The following is a 24,307-nucleotide window of genomic DNA, read 5'->3' as shown; positions in this document are numbered from 1 at the left end:
GCCGTGAAGTTCGAATAAAATCTTCTTTAACTGCAGTTTACCAATTCCGTGTCGTTATTTCAGCGCTGCGTGTAGCACACCGCTACATATATATATATATATATATATATATACACACACACACACACACACACATACACACACACACACGCACACACACACGCACGCACACACGCACGCACGCACACACACACACACACACACACACACACACACACACACACACACACACACATATATATATATATAACAATTTCCAAACATACGCCGGTGTTCTGAGGAAAACACTTAAGGTGTATTGAATCTCATAGAATTATTGGGCAGAGAACTTGCTCTTATTTTCACCATGGTTTCTACTAAAACTGTCACACAATGAAGCCACCCCAAACAAAACTACACATCTTGAACAACACTGCAAATGAGAGAGTTGTATTGTTTTTCTATTACTGGGATACCTTCTTTTCAGGAAGTTCCACCTGCTTCCAACTGTTTGCCTTGAGTTGATGCAGCTCATCAAATTTCATGCTGACATTTTCAATAGACAACTGTAGCATATCCCAAAATCCTGCCAAGTCTTGGGAGGTCAGTCGAGGACATGCATTTGGATTCTAGGAACAACAGGAAAATAATTTGTAAGCTTTGCATTTATTGTCGTCTTCTAGGAATGGAACGCGCGCGCACACACACACACACGTGTATGCACTTGTATGGTTGGTAGATCCTCTGTTTGTCAAGTTTTGCAATTTTTGTTAAAATACTGAAGTAAAACACTTCAAAAGCAGAATAGTAAACTATTTGAGTATGTTACTTGCTGTGAATACAAGCTAGTAGTCTCATGGTTATAGTGAATCAGCCAAAAGATGAGAAGGACTGCAGGATAAAGCAATATTCACATACCATGTTTTCTTCACACAGTCCACTGAACTGTTGGAACTTCTGGGACATCAGGAGCTGAGCACTTCCAACCGCACTTCGTATTTTCCCCAGAACTACAGTAAAGCAACGGGCAGAGTAAGTGATGTTTGACGAACTCCAAATAAATTGTATTACATCATAAACTTGCATCCAATATATAAACAATTGATGCATGATGTTCCTCTGACATGACAATATGAAAAATCACATTTAATTAAATAATTAAATGCTTTGGATTGCTAAATTGTGTTGAAGTAAAATTAAATAAATCATTCCAATACTAATTTTCAGGGTATCTAAATTCAATTATATTTTCCATTATATAAATATTCAAAGAAATTGTGTGTGCTGGAATCTTTTTTATAAAAATGAATGTGATTCCAAATAGGTTCCCTTCTAATATTTGTATATCTGGGCACTTGTAATACTACTGTGACACTGTAATTTCCTTTGGGATTGATAAATTATTTATCTATCTATCTTAAGGTTGTTATAGCTAGGGGTGGTAGTGGGGATAAGCTCACACTACGTATTCAATTATCCCAAAGGTGTGCATCTCAAATAGCCTCTAATTACCAAATCCAGCTCCTGGCCTTCCCATGTGGCTTAACTATTAAACCCGGCAGAACCATTTCTCCTGACAGAGAAAATTTCAAAGTAAATTTCAAAGTTCATAAATGTCACCAAATACAACCCTGAGTTTTATTTTTCTTGTGGGCATACTCAATAAATCTATAGAATACAAGCCAAAACAGAATAAATAAAAGACCACCTAACTAGGGTGTTGAACCACAGTGCAGAAGACAACAAACTGTGCAAATACAGAAAGAAGTAATAATAATAATAATAAATGAGCAATAAATATCAAGAACATGAGATGAAGAGTCTTTGAAAATGAGTACATTGGCTGTGGGAACATTCGGATGATGGTGCAAGTGATGTTGAGTGAAGTTATCCCCTTTGGTTCAAGAGCCTGATGGGTGAGGGGTAACAACTGTTCCTGAATCTGGTGGTGTGAGTTATGAGGCTCTTGTACCTTCCTCCAGATTGCAGCAATGAGAAGGGAGCATGTTCTGGATGGTGGGGGTCCCTGATGATGGATGCTGCTTTCCTGAGACAGCACTTCATGTAGATGTGCTCAATGGTGGGGAGGGCTTTACCCGTGATGGACTGGGCCGTATCCACTGCATTTTGTAGGGTTTTCCATTTAAGGGCACTAGTGATTCCATACACTGCTGCGATGCAGCCAGTCACCTGTGACGCTGCTGTTGCCACTACTGGTCTCTGTTGTTCCTTGGATTTATCAGCTCTGTGGAGAGGGGGAGCCTGCTACAGCTTACTCTCCATATTGCTTATCACGTGAACACCTGGGATGCAACATCCATTGTTGACTCCAACTGACTGAGGGGCTCGTTTCCAAATAAGCAGAAGCAAAATCTCAGGCAAATACTAACTTCAATCCTATCTTCACTCCAGCATCAACGATTGGCCAGTAATCAGGAACAACTAATTTTCTTTCCACATATCAGGAAGATCCTGAGACCAAGTGGAATTCCTGTACTCCAGCCTTAACTGTAATCCACTGACAACTGGGATTTCTTCTCCTAACCAGCTCTGCTACTTGCTGAATAAAATTTCTGAATAATGAGATTTTCTTTAACTAGTTATCGAGAAAATGTGCAAGGACCAAAGATCATGTAGCTATATGCATCAAGTAATTCCACCACCGAGTTCAAGGGAGGTCATAGAAAATATGTCCCTCAGTAAGTGAGGCACTTAGTCATTTCAGCAAGTTGACAAAAATATAACATTAGGTAGTTCTAGGTATGGATAATGAGAATGGTTTCCCCTATAGATCACTCAGGCGCTGTGAGGATCTCAATGCCACTCCATACTGGTTAAGGTCCTGCACCTGAGGTAAGATTGTCAATGGTTCTCCTTCTGGAATGTACATTTGCCTGCTATAAGCTTTTGAAAGAGAAAATAGTTCCTCGTGGTTAATTCTAGTTGGTTGGTTAAATCGTTGGGCTACATAGATCCCGGTCACACATATCAATTCCTGCTGGAAGATTACCACGATAGTCAAAGATACCCTCTGAAATTTGCCAGTATTCCAGTGCGAAGCACTGGCAATGATGAATACTTTGGACTAACACAATCCTAGGTTGAGGATGCACTGAACTTCAGTGCAGTGCTGTGAACTCCATACAAAGTAAGGCTGGTTTAAGGCCTTCCTACCATTCAAATCTAAAAACTTTCAGACAATTCAAGGAATGAGTAAAGGAAACTGATGTCATGATAAAGTAATGTAAATAATTTGAAATTGTTTGTACATAGAAGGACAGCACATAACTCTGCTTAACTATACATATTTTTACTCATTATTTACAAATACAGTTTTTTAAAAAATATCTATAATTGGTAAAAGAATTTGGCTTGATTCACCCCAAAGGCTTGTGATTCCAGAAAGAAGGATAACAGCAAGACTAAGATGAAGAGCTGATCTCTCTATATTCCATTACATCTTGCATATCAGAACAGAAATGTGCAAGGAATTCACACATTTGAAATTCACATGATACAAGAGGCAACTTCATGACATCTGGTGAGAGCTCTCCATCAGGATGGAAAACTGGAAGAAGCAGTGAGTTGGACTCTCTCCAAATTCATCTTGATTGAATGATGCCCTATTTCCTGGTATGTTTCATTTTTCCAGGTGGTGTAGCACACTAGGCACAAGCACATGATATAGTGGTTAACGTGCCTTATTTAAGAAGCCACTTCAAAAATAGAATGTGGAGAACCCCTTCAGCAAGACCTGCACCTGAATTCAATGAGTCTTCCTTGGATTATTGCTGGGTACCATTAAGGTTTGGAAAATCATACCCTTCTTATCAATGGGAGGCAGTAGCATAGCAGATGGATGATGTAGGAGGCCATTAGGTTCACTGATTTAGTGCTATTTGAAAGAGTTCTATCCTGCCAACTGCACTTTCAGCACATGGTCCACTGATCTACAAGTCTTTTCAAGTACACGTTTAAGAAAGCCTGCAGGTTACGACATGTTCCTTTCCTGAGAATTTTCACAATCCAAATTGTTCAGAAATGAACAAAATCATTGTGTGAGAGAGGATCATGGAAACAGCTGTGATGGGAGAGTGAGCAGGCAAGGGAAAGGGAGCTGCCAGCCAGCCTCACTGACTCAATGAGTGACTGCACAGTGCTTCCAGCTCTGGTTGGCTCAACCCAGTACCCAATTGTTGTGGCTTGTGTGGGAGGGAGGGGGAAAGATAAAGTATGAGGAAATGATGTTTCATGAGGAAAAGGAATTGGATCCCACAGGCCATCAGTGGTTGGTGGCATTGTCTGCTTATGACTTCAGCCTGAAGTACTGGTCGGGAAGCAGGAACATTGATGCTGATGCTTTGTCCCTATGTGTGCATAGAGGGCTGGACAGGGACGAAGAGTGGGAGAGTGTTCCTGCCCCGAGGGTGAAGGCCATGTGCCAGTTTGCCATCATGGTGGAGGTGGACGGAAAGCAAGGGCAGGATCGAGCGGTGGATCAATTGGGAGCTTCTGATGACGCTATTCCACCAGTTTACTGTAACCTGACTGCTCTGAAGACGAACCAATTACCAGGATTGAGTTCTGGGGGAGTAGTAGCTGCTCAGCAAGATGAACTCAGCATCAGCACTGTTCGGTCAGTTGTTGAAAAGGGAGACATGGTTCAGGCAGAGAAGACGAAACATGCTGGGTTGCTTCCATTACTGAGGGAGTGGCCCAGGTTGGAGTTGAGGAACCAGATCCTCTACCAGGTCATGTCACCTCCGGACTGACCTCGGCATTCCCAACTGGTTCTGCCTGAAAAGTATTGGAGGATTGTGTTGACGTCACTTCATGATGATTCTGGACATTTGGGGTTTGGAAAGACCAATGGATTTCTCAGAGGTGGGTTTCACTGGCCTCAAATGTAGCTGGAGGTCGAAGAGTACTACAAGTCGTGCATTCCATGCATACGGAGGAAGACGTTGCCTATGAGGGCAGCTCCCTTGTCCCACTTGCAGAGTGCGGGGCCCCTGGACTTGGTGTGTATGGATTTCCTGTCAATAGAGCCAGATGCCAGCAGCATGGTGAATGTCTTAGTCATTACAGATCACCACACCAGATATGCCCAGGCTTTCCCTACCAAGGATCGGGGGCATCCACGGTGGCCAAAGTGTTATGGGAGAAGTATTTCATTTATTATGGTGTCCCCAGGTGGATACGTAATGATCAAGGATGGGATTTTGAGAGCAGGCTCATCCATGAGTTACTGAGCATGCTTGGAGTTGAGAAGTCGAGGACTACTCCTTATCACTCTTAGCCCAAGAAGTTTAATCATGCCTTGCTAGACATGCTCGGAACCTTAGAGATCAGCAAGAGCAGCAGGTGGAGTCAACATACTGGACATCTGGTCCACTGTTACAACTGTATCCAAAATGAAGCTACTGGGTACTTGCCATATTATCTGATGTTTGGGCGCGAGGCAAAGTTGCCCATTGACCTTTATTTTTGGGAATGACCCCCCACTGAAGTCTCATCTAAAGTATGTGTCTGACATGAGAAGAGAGCTGAAAAAAGCTTATGAATTAGTTGAGGTTGCGGCTGCTAAGCAGAATCAGGGAAATAAGGGGAGATATGATCAAAAGGTGAAGTTCTCCCTACTCATGCCAGGAGACTGAGTGCTCATAAGAAATTTGGGGCTACCTGGGAAGCATTAGTTGGCTGACTGCTGGGTGGCTACGCCCTATGTGGTGGAAAGTCAGATGCTAAACATACCAGCTTCCCGGGTGAAACCAGAGGATGGGAATGGGCCTGTCAAGATTCTCCATCGGAACCACCTGTTGACCCTGGGTCAAGAGGTGCAGGTTGACCCAGAGCCCGACCTGGAGCGTACACCTAGTGAAAGGACTCTACGGCAACACAGGGTGACTAAAGGAACAACAGCAGGGAAGATTAGACCAGCCCCCAACCCTGAGAGGAATACTGATTCAGAGGATGAGGACATGGAAGGGTGGTATATGCTGCCCATTGCTAACTCCCCACTGATTGAAGAAGTTCTCCCAACCCTTCTCACGCTGAGTCAGGTGAAATCGAGTGGGCTATCAGTGGACAGCCTGGGTTGCAGCAGAACCCTGCAAGGGATGGATTAGGGCTTAGCCAAGGGACAGAGGGCTCCAAGCTGCAGGTGGGCATGAGTGGTAGATTGGGGGAGGCCTTGCCAGGTAGACCAGAAGCATCCCCAATAGTGTCAGAACATGTAGATGAGGGGGAAACAGAGTGTGGCCCCTACCATCGTGGGGAGCTATGTCACGGCCTTTTACACCTGGGTTGGACTTTGTGCTTTGCAGGAAGTGTTGGCGAATTATCTCGAAGTCATGAGGACATGACTAAATTTGGTAGGGAGAGAGTGTAACGCTCTGTAATGTGTCCCTGCTAATGTAATGGTTTCTTTGTAGCAGCAGTGTTTGGGTAATGACTACAGTTAGTGGGGACTTTGGAATTTGCACCATTCAATGAGAGGTGTGTTTCTTGTGTGTCTGAGGGGAGGTATTTGCAGTCTTTTGTTGGCAAGAGATGATGAGAGAAGATGTGAGAAGGGCAAGCTGGTAGACTGCAGGACAGAGTGGACTTGGACTGAAGAGCTGGGAGTCGATGATATTCGGAGGAAATCGATGGGAAATTCAAGGACGGAAAACCATCAGCTCCAACATGTGCAATAGGCTGTTTCATTAAAATGGGCCCTTTTTCTTTTTGTTTTCTGTATTAACCCTGTAGTCGAATTAAGAATTATAAAGCTCAATCGTTTAATTGCATATGGCGTGCCATCTGATCTTTCATGGTATTCAGTTGTAACGAGGAACACATCACGCAGCATCCACACAAATGAGATTTCATCAGTGGTAGGGGCGGCGACTGTTTTCCCCTAGACTAATGCAGTCCATCGAACCTGGGGGTTATACTACTACTTCCAACAATAAGTCTCTGCATCACCTTCGGTTCAGTCATACCTTTCATTTATGCAGAGCTCAAGCTGTGTTCCAAGTAGCATTTTATACAGTCCTATCATTACTTCCTTGTCATATTCAATGCCTCAGGCTAAAATAGGACAACAGTCTGTGTTGTTTATAACTCTCTTGCTTGACCTGCTATCTGCTTTTTGCATGCAAACATTCCAAGGTTTTTTGTTCCTGCACACCACGCAATATCATCTAGTTTATTACTATTTCCCTTGATTGTTCCAACTCTTGAAATGTATGACTTTACACTTCTCTTACCATTTATTGACCAATTTGACAAGATAATCTATATATTCCTGTAGTCTAAAGCTTTCTAGTCCTTGCTGGACCAAATGGCCAATTTTATCACCATCTTCAAATGTTTTAAGATGGATGAAGCTGTTATGAGGTTGAGAAAAACCATAAGTTTCAAAGTTCACAGTAAACTTACTATCAAAATACATATGTGTCACCACACACAACACTGAGATTCAATTTCCTGTGGGCCTTATTGAATAAATCTATTATAGAATAATAACCATAACAGAATCAATGGAAGACTGCATTCAACCAGTGTGCAAAAGACAACAAGCTGTGGAAATTTAAAAAAAAACAAGAGTTAAAAATAATAAATAAATATGCAATAAATATTGAGAAGATGAGATGAAGAGTCCTTGAAAGAGTGACTGAATCAATGGTTAAATAGTTGCAGCTGCTATTTATTTGTAGTGAGAGCACAAATTAATGTCTTCATTTCTGGCTGGTATTGAAGGAATACTGATAAAAACATTACATATATTATTGAATTTAGATAGGATATTGTTCTGCTGTGGCCTTCAATGGAACTATTACCTTACAAATTGATACAACTGGTTGACCTAGGCAAATCTAGAGTAGATGTGGGACAACTCAGGAATGAAAGCTAAGATTTTGTACCCCACTGTAGGAAACATCCTTTCCAATCCATTTGATATAGGCCTTTCAATATTTGATAAGTTTCAATGAGATCCCCCTTCATTCTTTTAAACTCTAGTGAGTACAGACCCTGAACCATCAAACACTTCTCATATGTTAACCCCTTCATTCCTGGGATTATTGCTGTGAATCTCCACTAGATCCGCTGCAATGCCAGCACATCTTTTCTTAGATAAGGGGTCAAAAACTGCTCACAATACTTTAAAGTGTGGTCTGACCAATGCCTTTTAGAGCCTCACCATTACATCCTTGCTTTTATATTCTAGTCCTCTCAAAATTAACAATTATTGCATTTGCCTTCCTTACCACTGATTCAAACTGCAAATTAACCTTTAGGGAACCCTGCACAAGGACTCCCAATTTCCTTTGATTTTTAAGTTTTCTCCCCATTTTAAAAATAGTCTATGCCTTTATTCCTTCTACCAATGTGCATACTGTAACCATAATCTTCCCTACGCTATATTCCATCTGCCACTTCCTTGCCCATTCTCCCAATCTGTTCCAGTCTTTCTGCAGACTCTTTGCTTGCTCACTACTACCTGCCCCTCCACCTCTCTGCATGTTGTCCACAAACCTGGCCACAAAGCCATCGATTCTGTCATCCCAGTCATTGACATATAACATGAAAAGAACATCGATCCCTGCGGAACACCACTAGTTACTGGTAGCCAACCAGAAAAAGCCCCCTTTATTTCCACTCTTTGCCTTCTGCCAGACAGCCAATCTTCTATCAATGCAATTATCTTTCCTGTAATAGAATGGGCTGTTACCTTGTTAAGCAGCTTCATGTGCGGCACCTTGTCGAAGGCCTTCTGAAAATCCAAGTAAACAATATCCACCGACTCTCCTTTGTCTATCCTGCCTGTTATTTACTCAAAGAATTCCAAAACCTTTGTCAGTCAAGATTTCTCCTTAAGAAAACCATGCTAAACCAACCCTGTCTTCCAAATTACTCCCAGACGCTTCAGCCATAGCTGCAATACAGTCTTTATTGCTAGTGCCCCTTTCTGATCAACTTTGGCTCCTCCTCTCTCATTGCTTTATGGTTCTATGTACTCCACTAATGAGTTCAACTTTAGCTTCTCCCTCTCAAACACTAGGGTGAATTTTATCAAATTATGTTCACTGGCTCCTAAGCGTACCTTTACACTAAGCTTCCTATTCATTTACCTTTAAATTTTATGGTTTACCATTTTCTTCTTCAAAAACTTACCAGATTATTCCTTGCAAGCTACTGTCCCAGCATTTGATAAGGTCCCACATAGAAGATTGGTGGGTAAAATCAAAGCTCAGGGCATTGGGGGGAAGACATTGACATGGACAGAAAACTGGTTGGCAGAGAGAAAGCAAAGGGTAGCGGTGAATGGGTGTTTCTCGGAATGGGGGTGCCACAGGGCTCGGTATTGGGACCACAGCTGTTTACCATTTACATTAATTTACGATTTGGATGAAGGCATTGAGAATAACAACAGCAAATTTGCTGATGATACTAAGCTGGGTGGCAGTGTGACATGTGATGAGGATGTTAGGAGAATTCAGGGTGACTTGGATAGGCTGGGTGACTGGGCAGATACTTGGCAGATGACGTTTAATGTGAATAAGTGTGAGGTTATCCACTTTGGGAGTGAGAACAGGAAGACAGATTATTACCTGAACGGTGTGGAGTTGGGTAAGGGAGAAATACAAAGAAATCTCGGAGTCCTTGTTCATCAGTCACTGAAGGTGAATGAGCAAGTGCAGCAGGCAGTGAAGAAGGCTAATGGAATGTTGGCCCTTATTACAAAGGGAATTGAGTACAAGAGCAAGGAAATCCTCTTGCATTTGTACAGTGCCCTGGTGAGACCACACCTGGAGTATTGTGTACAGTTTTGGTCTCCAGGGTTAAGGAAGGACATCCTGGCTGTAGAGGAAGTGCAGTGTAGATTCATGAGGTTAATTCCTGGGATGTCTGGACTGTCTTATGCAGAGAGGTTAGAGAGACTGGGCTTGTACACGCTGGAATTAAGGAGATTGAGAGGGGATCTGATTGAAACATATAAGATTATTAAAGGATTGGACAAGATAGAGGCAGGAAATATATTCCAGATGCTGGGAGAGTCCAGTACCAGAGGGCATGGTTTGAGAATAAGGGGTAGGTCATTTAGGACAGAGTTAAGGAAAAACTTCTTCTCCCAGAGAGTTGTGGGGGTCTGGAATGCACTGCCTCGGAAGGCAGTGGAGGCCAATTCTCTGGATGCTTTCAAGAAGGAGCTAGATAGGTATCTTATGGATAAGGGAATCAAGGGATATGGGGACAAGGCAGGAACCGGGTATTGATAGTAGATGATCAGCCATGATCTCAAAATGGCAGTGCAGGCTCGAAGGGCCGAATGGTCTATTTCTGCACCTATTGTCTATTGCCTAAGTGTGAAGTGGTTCATTTTGGTAGGTCAAAAATGATGGCAGAATATAGTGTTAATGGTAAGACTCCTGGCAGTGTGGAGGATCAGAGGGATCTTGGGGTCCGAGTTCTTAGGATGCTCAAAGCAGCTGCACAGATTGACTCTGTGGTTAAAAAGGCATATGGTGTTTTGGCCTTCATCAATTGTGGAATTGAATTTAGGAGCTGAGAGGTAATGTTGCAGCTATATAGGACCCTGGTCATACCCCACTTGGAGTACTGATAGAGTTGTACAAGATGATAAGAGGTGTTGATCGTGTGGATAGTCAGAGGCTTTTTCCCAGGGCTGAAATGGTTGCCACAAAAGGACACAGGTTTAAGGTGCTGGGGAGTAGGTACAGAGGAAATGTCAGGGGTAAGTTTTTTACTCAGAGAGTGGTGAGTGCGTGGAATGGGCTGCCGGCAACGGTGGTGGAGGCGGATATGATAGGGTCTTTTAAGGGACTTTTGGATAGGTACGCAGAGCTTAGAAAAATAGAGGGCTAAAGGTAAGCCTAGTAATTTCTAAGGTAGGGACATGTTCGGCACAACTTTGTGGGCCGAAGGGCCTGTATGGCGCTGTGTGTTGGCGCGTGACCAAGAGGTTAAAGCTTTCGTCTAGTTATCTGAAGGTTGCTAGTTCCAGCCTTGGCTGAGGCTGTGTGTGTGTCCTTGAGCACTTAACCACTCATTGCTCTGCGACGACACCAGTGCCAAGCTGTATGGGTCCTAATGCCCTTCCCTTGGACAACATTGGTGGCGTGGAGAGGGGAGACTTGCAGCTTGGGCAACTGCTGGTCTTCCATAAAAAAAAACCTTGCCCAGGATTGTGCCCTGGAAACTTTCCAAGGTGCAAATCCATGGTCTATCGAGGCCTAACGGAGGCCACATTGTGCTGTAGGTTTTCTATGTTTCTAGGTCCCATCAGTACTATTTTCTTCCTCTAAGTTTAAAATCTCCTATTTATGTACTAGCTTTAACATGTGAAAGCTTCTCAATGTGCTTCTTTGGAGATGCCAAATAAAACTGGATGCTTAATTCATAGTGTAGGAGAGAGGACCAAAAGCTTGTTCTAAGATTTTACAGAATATCTCAAATAGATTGCAGAATTAGAGAGGGACTTTGGGATATAGGGACTGAATTCTATGGCTTCGGGTAATTGTAGCTGAAAGCATGGCTGTCATTGTGGCACAATTGCATTGAGGGATGCTCAGGAGGCTAGAATTTGAAAGTACAGATATATTAGTGGTAAATGGATGGAAATGGGGAGCTGTTGTACAGCAAGGGATGTGAGAACAGGGATGAGCAGTTGATTAAACAACTGCAGAAGCAGAGCTGCGGCCAGTACGTTGTGAGAATCACAACATGGAAACATGAGTTTGAAGGGCATTTTTATGAAGTGTAAAAGAGAGAGGTTGACCAGGAGTGAGTCTGCATGTCACAAAGGCAGAAATATTCTGAATCCTGCACAGTGGCAATCACAATGCACAAGGCATGGTTACATATTTGCTGTATATTCAGGCAACAGAAACCCTTGTGGTTAAACCAACTCTTCATTGAGACTCGTTACCTTTACTGCGATATGATTGGGAAAAGGCACTGAGCACTACCACCAAAATCCTCAAACAACATAAAACTGCCATTGAATATACAGGAAATACAACACTAGTACAACTTCTCCTAGGACCTATCCTATGTTGATCAGAGATAAGTGGTGAAAAACTGTGTGATGTCTGTAAAGACACATTAATTTCATACTGGGTGGTTTATTCAAAGGTCAGCTAGTAATTGCAGAGGAGATTAGTCCTGAATCAGCATTAAAATGTGAAATCTCTAAGTGCTGGCTTTCAGTCAGTTACTAGAGAAGGTCAGTCTTCTCACAGAAGGGTGGAGAGGGTTAGATTGCCAATTAGATGGTGTGGTTTAGAGAAGTGACCTAGTAATCATGAGGTGCGGTTAGAGAGGCTTAGACTCGGAACTGAGTGGAAGCACAGTAGGTGGGCGTGTACACTGGTGAGGACTAGGTTAACAATCAGGATTTGTGACACAGAAATCTGACACCTTTACCCAGTAAGGTCTATAACGTGACTTCAATACACAACAATCTCTTCAATACTTAACTACTTTCTGAAATGGTGAAGCAGGCTATTCAACTGTATCAAGATCAATACTTTAAAATGGAATATGAACAAAATTCTACCACCTAACATGGGCTCAAACACAAGATTCATAGTCACTTCCGGTCCTGTGGATGCTGCAATTTCCTTACAAACATCTGGTGATTGCTGCCTGTGTTAGAAGCTGACAGACAGGTACAGAGAAAGTGCTGTGCAGGCAGACAATAATGTGCAAGGCCATAAAGAGGTCGCGTCTATCTATCATTCTAGTCATATACCAGCAGGATAGGAGCAGTCTTCAAGACTGATGATGTACATGCTTATAGGTTTTTGCACCTTCTGCCCAATGGGAGTGGGGAGAAGAGGGTATATCCAGGATGGGTGAGGCTTTTGATTATGTTTGCTGCCTTACCAAGGCAGCAACAAGTGCAGTCATGGATTCTTTGGAGGGGCGACTGATTTCTGTGACATGTTGAGCTAGCACATCCACAATTCTCTGCAGTTTTGGGCAAAGCAATTGCCATATCGAGCTGTGATGTACCCACATAGGATGCTTTTAGAAATGGTGGTTAAAGGGAGGTGTCAAACTTATCTAACCTGCTGAGGAAGTAGAGGCGCAGACGGTTTCTGTGCGGTTGGACTACGACAAGCTGCTGGTGATGTTCAAGCCAAGGAACATGAAGCTCTCAACCCTCTTGACCTCAGCACCATTAGAGCACATGCACCACCACCCTTCCTGCAGTTAGTGACCAGGTCTTTTGTTTTGCTGACACAGAAGGAAAGGTTGTTGTCTATACACTAGCCACTTTCACCAGCCACTTTCTTTCACTCTCTCCTTCCTCGGTTCCGATCATCATTATTTGAGAGTGGGTCCACTATGTATGGTGGCATCATCTGCAAACTTTTAGATGGAGTTACGGCAGAATCTGGCCATGCAGTCATCTGTGTTCAGGGAGTATAGTGTAAGGCTCAGAATGCAGCATTGTGGGATACCTGTTTTGGGGATGACTATGTTGCTGCCTAACCTTACTGATTTGGGTCTGTTGTTCCAGAAGCCATCATACCAAGCATCCAAAAGTTATAAACCCCTCTATCTTTATTACTCAGTAAAAGTACACTATTAGCAGGAAGTGCTGACACAAGGGGAGAGTGAGCTCCTCTGAGAGTTCTCAACATTGACTCAGGTTGGTTATATAAGGGCTAGTAAACCTTCATGACACCTAGTATCCTCCATCAAATGATAAATTAATGCTTCTCCAGTTTGGAAAAAAAAAATGCTTGGACAAAGAAGTGAGAATATTAAGGACTAAATGTACTTTGGTAAGAAATATCAAGGCAACCAAGAGCAACTTAGTAGCATCACCAAACTACCTGAGGATTGAAAAACAGCTGACAGCCACAGCAGGCGTTAAGAAGGGCAGTGTGGTAGTGGAGAGGCTAGCTTAACACTACTACAGTGCCAGTGATCACACATCTGGGTTCATACCCCACTGCAGTCTGTATAGAGTATGTACATTCTTCGCATGACCATACAGATTTCCTCTGTGTGCTCCAGTTTGCTCCCACATTCCAAAGATGTATGGTTAGAGATTGTAAGTACTACAAATGCTACATTGGCAATGGAAGCATGGTGACACTTGCAGGCTGCCCAATCCCATCCTTGCTCATTTGATTTGACACAAACATTGTACTTTACTGCATGTTTTGATGTACATGTAGGTGCCATTGCCCTTGAATGGAAAATCCTACAAAGAGAAGTGGATACGGTCCCCACCGTTGTGCGCATCTACATGAAATGTTGTTGCAGGAAAGCAGGAGCCATTATAAAGGACCACCCCCCAGCACCAGCTACTGGTGTGATTGACAAGAAGGACTTCATCAGCCCCTGATGGTCTCAGCCCAAAATATTGACTTGTTATTCCTTTCTAAAGATGCTGAGTTCTGACCTGCTGAGCTCCTCCAGCATTGTGTGTTTCTTGCTTGGATTTCCAGCATCTGCAGAATCTCTTGTGGTTATGATGCAGAGTGTAAAGTTCCCTGAAACAAGTTGAGGTTGTGAAAATATATCAGCACTGGGACTCTATTCCTTTGCTTCTAGATACATTATGCTTCCAACTGTTAAGGAAGATAGACAAAAATGACCACTGGTACAAAATATTGAAACAGAGTACCAAGGGCCATTGAATAATTTTTGAACTAATTTAGTTCCTTTGATTTTTAGCAAATATGCACAGACATGGAAAATAAGCTAAAATGCTACTAGAGGGAGAATGGAAATGTATTTTCTTTTGAATTGCTAATCATTTTGGTGTGGCTATGAGAAATGAATGAATTATTTCAGTCTGGTGACTGAAATCCACCTTATAAACTCTCATTTATCTTAAGATGCATTAAGAATTATCTGGTGCTACAAATAAATATGGTTAAAAGGATTCTAACTAATCCTTTTGACTGACCTGTTTCCTTCTGATATCCTAAATAATTGACACCTTCATAAATCTGGTATATTCAGAAGAAATACATGAGATTGTTAAGTGCTAAGATGAAAAATTTGTTTGTCTAGTTTTCATGAGATTCTTTCGGTATTGATCAAAAACAGTTGTTATCTCAAATGACAAAAAAGAGAAAATCTGCAGATGCAGGAAATCTGAGCAACACACACAAAATGCTGGAGGAACTCAGCAGGCCAGGCAGCATCTATGGAAAAAAGTACAGTTGACGTTTTGGTCTGAAAACCTTTGGCAGAAATGGAGGAAAAAATACGAGGAGTAGATTTGAAAGGTGGAGGGAGGGGAGAGAGAAACACCAGGCGATAGGTGAAACTTGGAGGGGGAGGAATGAAGCAAAGAGTTAGGAAGTTGATCAGTGAAAGAGAGAAGGCCTGTTAGAAAGGAAGGGAGGAGCGCCAGAGGGAGGCGATGGGTGGGCAAGGAGATAACATGAGAGAGGGACAAGGGGATGGGAAATTGTAACATGAGAGCAGGATAAATGCCCAGCTCTCACAGCTATCTGGACTATACCTCGTCCTACCCTGCTACTTGTAAAAACACCATCCCCTTCTCTCAATTCCTCTGTTTCCACCGCATCTACTCTCGGGATGAGGCTTTTCATTCTAGGATGAAGGAAATGTCCTCCTTTTTCAAAGAAAGGGGCCTCCCTTCCTCCATCATCAACACTGCCCTCAACCACATCTTTTCCATTTCATGCATGTCTGCTCTTACCCCATCCTCCCGCCACACTAACAGGGTTAGTGTTCAGCTTGCCCTCACCTACCACTCCAACAGCCTCCGAGTCCAGCAGATAATTCTCTGAAACTTCTGCCACCTCCAACTGCATCCAACCTCCAAACACATCTTTCCCTTCCCCCCCCCCCCCCAAATTTCTGCGGGGATCGCTCCCAAAGCGACTCCCTTGTCCATCCCTCCCCACTGATCTCCCTCCTGGCACTTATCCTTGTACACTTGCCCCTACACCTCCTCCCTCACTACCATTCAGGGCCCCAAACAGTCCTTCCAGATGAGGCGACACTTCTGTGAGTCTGTTGGGGTTATATACTGTGTTAGGTGCTCCCAGTGTGGCCTGTTATATATCGGTGAGACCCGGCGTAGATTGGGTGATCGCTTCACTGAGCATCTACGCTCTGTCTGCCAGACCAAGTGGGATCTCCCAGTGACCACTCATTTTAATTCCACTTCCCTTTCCCATTTCCATATGTCCATCCATGGCCTCCTCCCCTGTTGGGATGAGGCCACACTTAGGTTGAAGGAACAATACTTTATATTCTGTTTGGGTAGCCTCCAACCTGATGGCATGAACATTAATTTCTCAAAATTCCAGTAATGCTGCCCTCTCCATCATTTCCCATCCCCTTGTCCCTCTCTCATGTCAACCCCTTGCCCACCCATCGCTTCCCACTGGTGCTCCGCTCCTCCTCCCACCTTTATTCTTTCTTCCAGGCCTTCTGTCTCTTTCACTAATCAAATTCCCAGCTCTTTGCTTCATCCCTCCTCCAGGTTTCACCTGTCGCCTGGTGTTTCTCTCTGCCCTCCTGCCACCTTTAAAATCTACTCCTCAGCTTTTTTTCTCCAGTTCTGCCGAAGTGTTTCAGCCCGAAACTTCGACCGTACTCTTTTCCGTAGATGCTGCCTGGCCTGCTGAGTTCCTGCAGCATTTTGTGTGTGTTGTTCTGTTACCTTCAACACTATTCATAATGTAAGTGTGTGGATTTCCTTCTGGCAATAATATTTTTCTCTGCTCGGTGAGGTGGTGGTGGATAGGGAGAAAGATGATGCATTCAAGAGCCCAATCTGGCTTAATGGTATCAGTCCATTGCATAAAAAAGGTTGAGAACTCCTGGTTTCGAGTTGGGCGCAGCAGAGAAGCATGTCTGCACTGGAACTTTTACTGTCTCACAAGGAATGAAATTTTCCCTCCTGGTCTTTGTACAGAGATCATTAACAGGCTTTTAAGCATGACTATCAGCTGGAAATGTCTGGTTGAATTTCCAGAGTGGATGTAAAGAGCATGAATACGGTTGCTGTTGTATTTCACTTCAGAAAAAGATCAACTTTCAGTTACATAATGCTAAAAAAGGGTTAGGCATTTGATTTTCTAACTTCAGCAACTTTATAACATGGTTGTTAGTGAAAGGCTTTCACTGATTTCATGCCTAGTCCAGGAGAGAATGTAAATAAACCTGAGAGTAGCCAAGATTCCAAATACTCTTCCTATCTAAAAAAAATTTAAAATTTAGTTTTTCTAATTTTAATAGACCCAGTATTGACGAGTTTTTGGGGAGAGTTCTAGATTTCCAATAACATTTTTGTAAAACTGTGCTTCTTGGTTGCACACAGAAATGGCCCATTCTAACTTCAGTATTACACTTTCTTTGGTTTTAAACATCACTTAACAGAAAATATGTTTTCCCAGTATTTACATTGCTGAATCTTTTCCACATATTCTGCAGTATATTAATTCAGATAATCCAAAAGAAAGTGAAAGCTCCTTTCCAAACAACTGATATTTTTAGGAAACTATAGAGGTAAAATAATATCCGACTTCCTGATTGGGCAGCTGTTTCCAGTCAAGGGTTTTTATTTCATTCCACATTATGAAATGTTTGTGCTGCTAAAGACAGCACAGCCACACAGCTGCTACAGTGGTTGTCTCACAGCTCCGGTGATGATGGTTTTATTCTGAACCCTGTGACCACTTGTTCCGGTTTCCACCAGCAACTGTCAATTGCCCTTTGTGTATAGGTGAGTGTAGTTATATTGTAGAATCTGGGGCAGTTGGTGGGAATGTGGTGAGAATAAACAGGGACTAACGTAATGCTTGGTGGTTAGGGTGAAGTCAGTGCTTGTTGTGATGCGTCTAGCGTGGTAGTGCAGTGGGTAGCGGCTGCCAATCTCACTTTCAGCATGCACCGCTGGCTAGCAGTGTCTTCAAAAGGAGAGCTGACTGCGTAACTCTCCTCTGGCCAGTATATAGCCTTTCCAACAGCAAGCCTCATGCAGTGCCTCCTCACTGGCGATGCACAGAAACTGAACTCCTGTCAGACTCAGGGTGACCTACAGAGGACAGGGAGGAGTTCTGGCCCCTGCAAACATAGCACGCAGGCTCTCTGGTGTGTGTGGACACACCCTGGTGCTCGTGAACCAGATCCCCATGTATGGGTCAATATATTGCCCCACTGCCTTGTAGGCAGCCTCGGGAGAGATGAAGGCTACAGGAATAAACCCAGACAGCAAATCCGGAGCGGAGGCCTTAAGGACATCATTGAACGTCCTTCTGACAGCTCCTGCAGCCAAGCTGGTGCCAAAATATTGCTTCATAACATTTCCTTTTGAGGCCAAGAGGTGGATCCTGACAACTGGGCATCTCAGGATCTTCATATCTTCTGCCCAGGCTTGTGATGATCATCATCACCCATTGTCCTTTGAGGCAGACAGATGCCAACCAGGGTAAAGTCGATGGATGGAAAGGCCTCTTACTTTGCTGTATGAAACTGAATCTTCAGAAAAAGAACTCACTGAATGGAAGGACATAAAATTTGTTTTTTGAAAGCTTTATGCAGTATGCAATATGGTCATGTATTGTGTCAAATTCGCAAACTGCATGCAAGGTATTGGGATGTGCTGTAATTTGGCTCAAAGTGCTTTCCCTCTCTTTATAGGCCTGAGGATTGAATCTAATCACCTGATGAGCAGCATCAGACCATATAGCTGATAGTCACTGATTGCAGGTATGACGTCACCTCCAATTAAATTGATGAACAATGCACACTGAGAATGGCCACTTAAATGATAGCTGAGGCCTAGAAACAAAACCCAGCAAGAACTGACAAATTTATTACAGGCTCCCAGTTTTTTGCTATTACTAAAGATACCTGATTGTGATAGAAAGTATGATAGTACCAAATAAAGGGAGCATTGTATCCTGCATGAGTTAGATGAAACAGTGCAAAGGTAAAATAATTAAGATAGAATAATGATTAGGCTGAACAAAATCCAATCTATTTGTTGAATGATATGGTCTCTTATGCTCTATTAGATTAATTATTGTGTTTCTCTGTAAAATATTACATCAGGGGTTAACCAAGCAGAAATATATACATTTTACATTCATATCTTACCTTATACCTCATCTTAGAAAGGATGTGCTGAAACTGGAGAGGATTCGAAGGAGGTTCACAGAAATGATTCTAGGATTGAATGGCTTGTCTGATGAAGAGTGTCGGATGGCTCAGGGCCTGTACTCACTAGAATTAGGAAGGATGAAGGCTGACCTCATTTAAACCAATCAAATAGTGAAAAGCAATGATAGAGTGAATGCAGAGAGGATGTTTCCTGTGATGTGAAAATCTAACACCAGAGGACTGAACCTCAGACTAGAGAGGAGAGTCTTTTAGAATGGGAATGAGGAGGAATTTCTTCAGCCAGAGAGTGGTGAATCTGTGGAATTCTTTGCACCAGGCAGTTGTGGAAGCCAAGTCTTTTATGTATATTTAAGGCAGAGATTGATAGATGAGGAAAATTGGATCAGCCATGAAGAAGTGGTGGAGAACATTTGATGGGCCAAGTGGCCTAATTCTGCTCCTATATCTTATGGTCCTATGACTTTCACATCAAAGGAAACTGCACTCTGCACTCACTCTATCATTGCTTTTCACTATTCAATCGGTTTAAATGAGGTCAGCCCTCATCCTTCTGAATTCTAGTGAATATAAGCCCAGAGCTATCAAACACTCTTCATCAGACAAGTCATTCAATCCTGGAATCACTTTCGCGAACCTCCTTTGAACCCTCTCCAGTTTCAGCACATCCTTTCTAAGGTAAGATATGAATGTAAAATGTGTATATTTCTGCTTAGTTAACCACTGATGTAATATTTTACAGAGAAACATAATTAATCTAGTTATAAGTTGATTCAGTTGTTGGCAAGTTCAGTTACTGTCAGTGACCTTGTTAGAACTGATTTATATTTAGCAGGTGATTGATGCATTGTTCATGAAAAGTATCTTTATAATTCACAATTAATTATTTGTCATTTGAATCTATTTTATTAGTGTTTCCTTTTTGTCATGTTCTAGCTGTGGTTCTATAATAGACTGTTTATTTATTTAGAGATAGGGGCAGAACAGGATCTTCCAGCTCACTGAGCTGCACTGCCTGGTAACCTACCTATTTAACCTAGCCTAATCAACAGACAAATTACAATGACTAATTAATCTAGTAACTGGTCAGACATTGGATTGTGGGAAGCAACCTGAGCACCTGAGGAAACCCATGCGTACATGGGAAGTAACGCACGTTATCTTCTGAGATATGTATGAAGGCAATGAAAGCCATCATTAATAGTCAAGTAAATCCAGCAACTATATTGAAATGGTAGACCAAATTTCTGTTTAGGTGTTCATTAAGGCTTCCATAATTTATGTATGGCACACTGACATAGCTAGCTGAGCTGTACAGTGCCAGAGACCAAGGTTCAACCCTAAGTGTTGTTTCTGTGGAGTCTGTGTATCTTTTCTGTGACTAGGTGGGTTTCCTCCCACTTTCTAAGGATATACTGCTTGGTAGGTTAATTAGCCGCTGGTATTTGCCCATAGAATGTACGTGAGAGGTAGAATCTGAGGCTGGGGTGGGCCGGGGCATGAGAAGAGTTGGTGAGAAAGTGGGGAGAAGGAAAATTAAATTGGTGTAAATGGGTGGTTAGCATCAACTCGATGGGCTGAAGTTGTATGTATGAATTGCTTTGTACACAGTCTTAAGTATTTGCACATTTTTCTTACAGGAGTCCACCTACAGGGCGAATGATTGAGGCATTTCCTGATTGCAAGTTCCTTCCGTCACACCTTGTGTATGTTGTGATCTCATCAACGTAAGTGATGTATGCTGCTGTTGCTGCGACGACGCAAGTGAGCTGGGCTTGATTACACCTTTTGGTGCTGACTGTGTGGAGTTCACACCATCTCCTGATGATCACATGACTCTGATAAAAGTAAGGACGGTCAGGACGGGAAATAATTTCTTCCATAAGGCCATTAGGCTTCTGAACTCCCTGCTGCATCACATTTGAAGTGTCTCCAGTTAATCTGTTCTGTACCCTAAAATATTGAATTTATGCTCTTTAGTTTGTTTACTTATGTGTAATGCATCTGTAAATTTTATCCTTACTTTCCTAAGTTATTGTATATTATATGCATGTTATGTGTACGACAGACCCTGGTCTGGAGAAATGCTATACAGGCAGTCCCCGGCTTACGTTCGAGTTCTGTTCCTGAGTCCGTCTTTAAGTCGGAACAGGTACATCCAGTATTATTTAGCATCAGTTAGTCAAACGTTTGTCTTAGTATTTAGTATATATTTTACCTTTCTATGCATATAAAACACTTAAGAAACGTATGTATTCTAATAATTAAACCACTGTGTTGCTTACTAATAATTGTAGCTTTCATTGGGGCAGGGCCTTTCACATGTTCCATTATTCTCACTTTATCCGTTATCCTTTAAAATTGTTCCGATTGTTGACCGACTGTAGCCTAATGTTTTTCCAATGACCGATGGCATTTAATCTCTTTCCAAACGCTTTATTATTGCCACTTTATTTTCAATCGTGATCGCTTCCCGTCAATGGAACAGAAACACTGCGGGCGGCGGGTCCCGAGCTGTGCTGGCTCCCGAGGTCCGCTGGGTCCTAAGGACCACAGCACTGAATTCCCCGGGTCCTAAATTGCACCGCACTGAGACAGGCTAAATGGGACAAGTAGGGGCTGTGCTGGGTTTGGGTATTTGATCCTCCACAATATTCCGTGTGGAAATTTAAACTGGAGGTGGCAGTGTTTTTTTTTTAATGAGGTCAAGTTGCGAGCTCGACATCAACACGACACGGATGGTACAGGAGTCACTGGATCAACATCAACCCGGCCCGGAGTAGTCTGTCACTAAATCGAACTCGGGAACCTCCGTTCTCTAGCCCGGTGCTGATCTGACTGCGCCACTAGCCGACCGGAACAGGGGGTGGTGGGGTCAGCACGAATCTTACTGAGAAAAATTTAAGCCAAATACAAAGTTAAACATTCAACAGTGTCAACGGCAATGACTGAAAATGGCAGACGGCTCCATACCTCTTACAATCTTATACACCTCTATCAAGCCATCCCCTTTGCTCCAAAGAGAGAAGCCCTAAGCTTGTTCAACCTTTATTTGTAAGACATGTCTTCCAATGCAGACGGCATCCTGGTAAATCTTCTCTGCACCCTCTCTAATACATCCATATTTTTTCTATAATAAGGGAACCAGAAATGTACACAGTACTCCGTGTAGTCTAGCCTGAGTTTTATTCCATTACACAATGGCTTTTGAATTCAGTCCCCTGATTAATCAAGGCCAAGAACACCATACACCTTCCTAATCACCTTCTCAAAATGTGTGGCAACTTTAAAGGATCTATGGACTTGGACCCCAAGATCCCTTGGGTCTTCCACACTGTCATTGACCTTGTACTTTATCTTCAAGTTCTACCTTCCCCAGTGTATCACTTCACACTTCTTCAGATTAAACTCATTTGCCACTTCTCAGCCCAGCTCTGCATCCTGTCTATGTCCCTTGTAATCTACAAAAACCTTCTACACTACCCACAACACCTCCGACCTTCATGTTACTGGCAGACTTATTCACCTACCCTTCAACTTTTTCATCCAAATCAATTACTGATCCTGCAATAACTTACAGTAGAATCTTGACCAACGTTATGACAATGCTGCATCACTTTGACCTATTAATCAAAGTTAATGGTTTTATGTATGCCTCCTACTGCTCACGGTCCACAGACTGTTTCACAGAGACACAGTGCAAAGCACATCTAGCTTTGTTAAGATAGATGAAAAACAGTAGTTGCAATCTGAATACGGAGTAGTTGAAAGGGATAAGAGATGCTGTCGATCAAATGCAGTTATGGATGGGTACGAGGACAAAACAGCAACTCAGTGACACTCAGATGTGGTTGAAGAATCCAATGAACAGAGTGGGAGAAATGAAAGATATTCCCAGTGCTTCAGAGTGGATGTGGAAGCATGAGGAACTTCTGAATGTGTCTACAGCTGTTCACAAAGATGGTTGTTTCGTATATGTGTTTTATTGCATATACATTTTAATAAATGTCAATAAATGTTGCTGAGTAGATGTTCAGGAAGAGTTGAAGGTAAGGAAATTAAAAAATAGAGAATTCTTAAAGTGTTTTTTTTTCTTAAATATTTGGGGAATATGATCTTAACCCAAGTTAGTCCCAAAGTATTTACATAAGAGACTGCCTCAAGAAGACAACATATATAATCAAAGGTCTTCACTATCTAGGCTATGCTGTCTTCTCACCGTTAACATTAGGCAGGATATACAGCGATTTTAATTCCCACATCACCATGTTCAAGCCACCTACTGCCCTTTAACCATTCAGTTCTTCAAACCAATCTTCACAACACTGATCGCTACTCATTATAGCAACACCATGTCACTTTGCTCAACAGTGGACTTTATTTTTATTGTTCTAATCATGTTCTATGTGCCTGTGATGCTGCTGCAGGTTTTTCACTGTAGCTGAGCATATGACAATAAACTTGGTATTGACCTTGACAGAATGATTACCACGAATATAAGCATGCTCTGTGGCTAAAGCTACATGCTTTCAATGCAGGTTCAAGTTAGCCTGAGCTTTCTCATTCTCCCCCTCCCTTCACTTTTTGCTCGGATTCAAATAATAAGCCAAATGCAATGCGTATTGTTTACAATAGAATGGTGGCAACAAGTCCAAAGAATAAACAAGGAAACCTGACCTGGCAGAAGAGTAACAGAAGGCCATTCTCTATCAGCCCTAATGCTTTGGGATTGGTTGCACACAATGGAACTGAGAGTATTTTACAACTGATAACTTAGCCTAAGTCTATAAAGAAAGTGTAGATTCCATATAGATTATTCCATCTTCTATTATGACATTGGAATACACACAGACCATATACTGTCTCAGAGAGCAATTGAATTTCCCCCAATAACATATTCTCTCTACACTCCCAGCAGCTCTCCCCAGATTCCACCACTCATCTGCACTTGGAGCAATAGAGAGCATTCAATTAATCTGCAAGTCTTTGAGATAGCTTCATGTTCCAACCTGGCTGATAACAAAAAAAAACTGATCAAATGCTCTCCTAATTTGGCAGTTTGTTTTTATGGGACTGCTTGCAAGTAGAGGTGAACACAGGACATACAACCAAATGGATCCATGGAAAGGCACGACAAGAGGGAACCAGCAATCATTTTAGCTAATGGCTTCTTCTGTAAACATTTGCC

General features: G+C 42.5%; 1 protein-coding gene and 1 long non-coding RNA gene across 2 annotated transcripts in view; one reads left to right on the top strand and one right to left on the bottom strand.

Moving 5' to 3' along the window:
• The window catches only part of LOC132399319 (uncharacterized), a 49,990-nt gene extending 28,589 nt beyond the window's left edge, over positions 1–21,401 (top strand). The window contains exons 3-5 of the long non-coding RNA XR_009513960.1: positions 916–1,011; positions 18,640–18,708; positions 20,760–21,401. This is a non-coding gene — a long non-coding RNA (uncharacterized LOC132399319). The remainder of the gene's footprint in view (positions 1–915; positions 1,012–18,639; positions 18,709–20,759) is intronic.
• The window catches only part of dlgap1a (discs, large (Drosophila) homolog-associated protein 1a), a 219,402-nt gene that overhangs the window by 11,029 nt on the left and 184,066 nt on the right, over positions 1–24,307 (bottom strand). The window contains exons 8-9 of the mRNA XM_059979492.1: positions 898–989; positions 456–608 (exon numbers count right to left, since the gene is read on the bottom strand). Coding sequence (XP_059835475.1) covers positions 456–608; positions 898–989 — 245 coding nt within the window. The remainder of the gene's footprint in view (positions 1–455; positions 609–897; positions 990–24,307) is intronic.

This window comes from Hypanus sabinus, chromosome 1, assembly GCF_030144855.1.
Source record: "Hypanus sabinus isolate sHypSab1 chromosome 1, sHypSab1.hap1, whole genome shotgun sequence".
NCBI lineage: Eukaryota > Metazoa > Chordata > Chondrichthyes > Myliobatiformes > Dasyatidae > Hypanus > Hypanus sabinus.
This window is presented reverse-complemented; position numbering and strand designations above follow the sequence as displayed.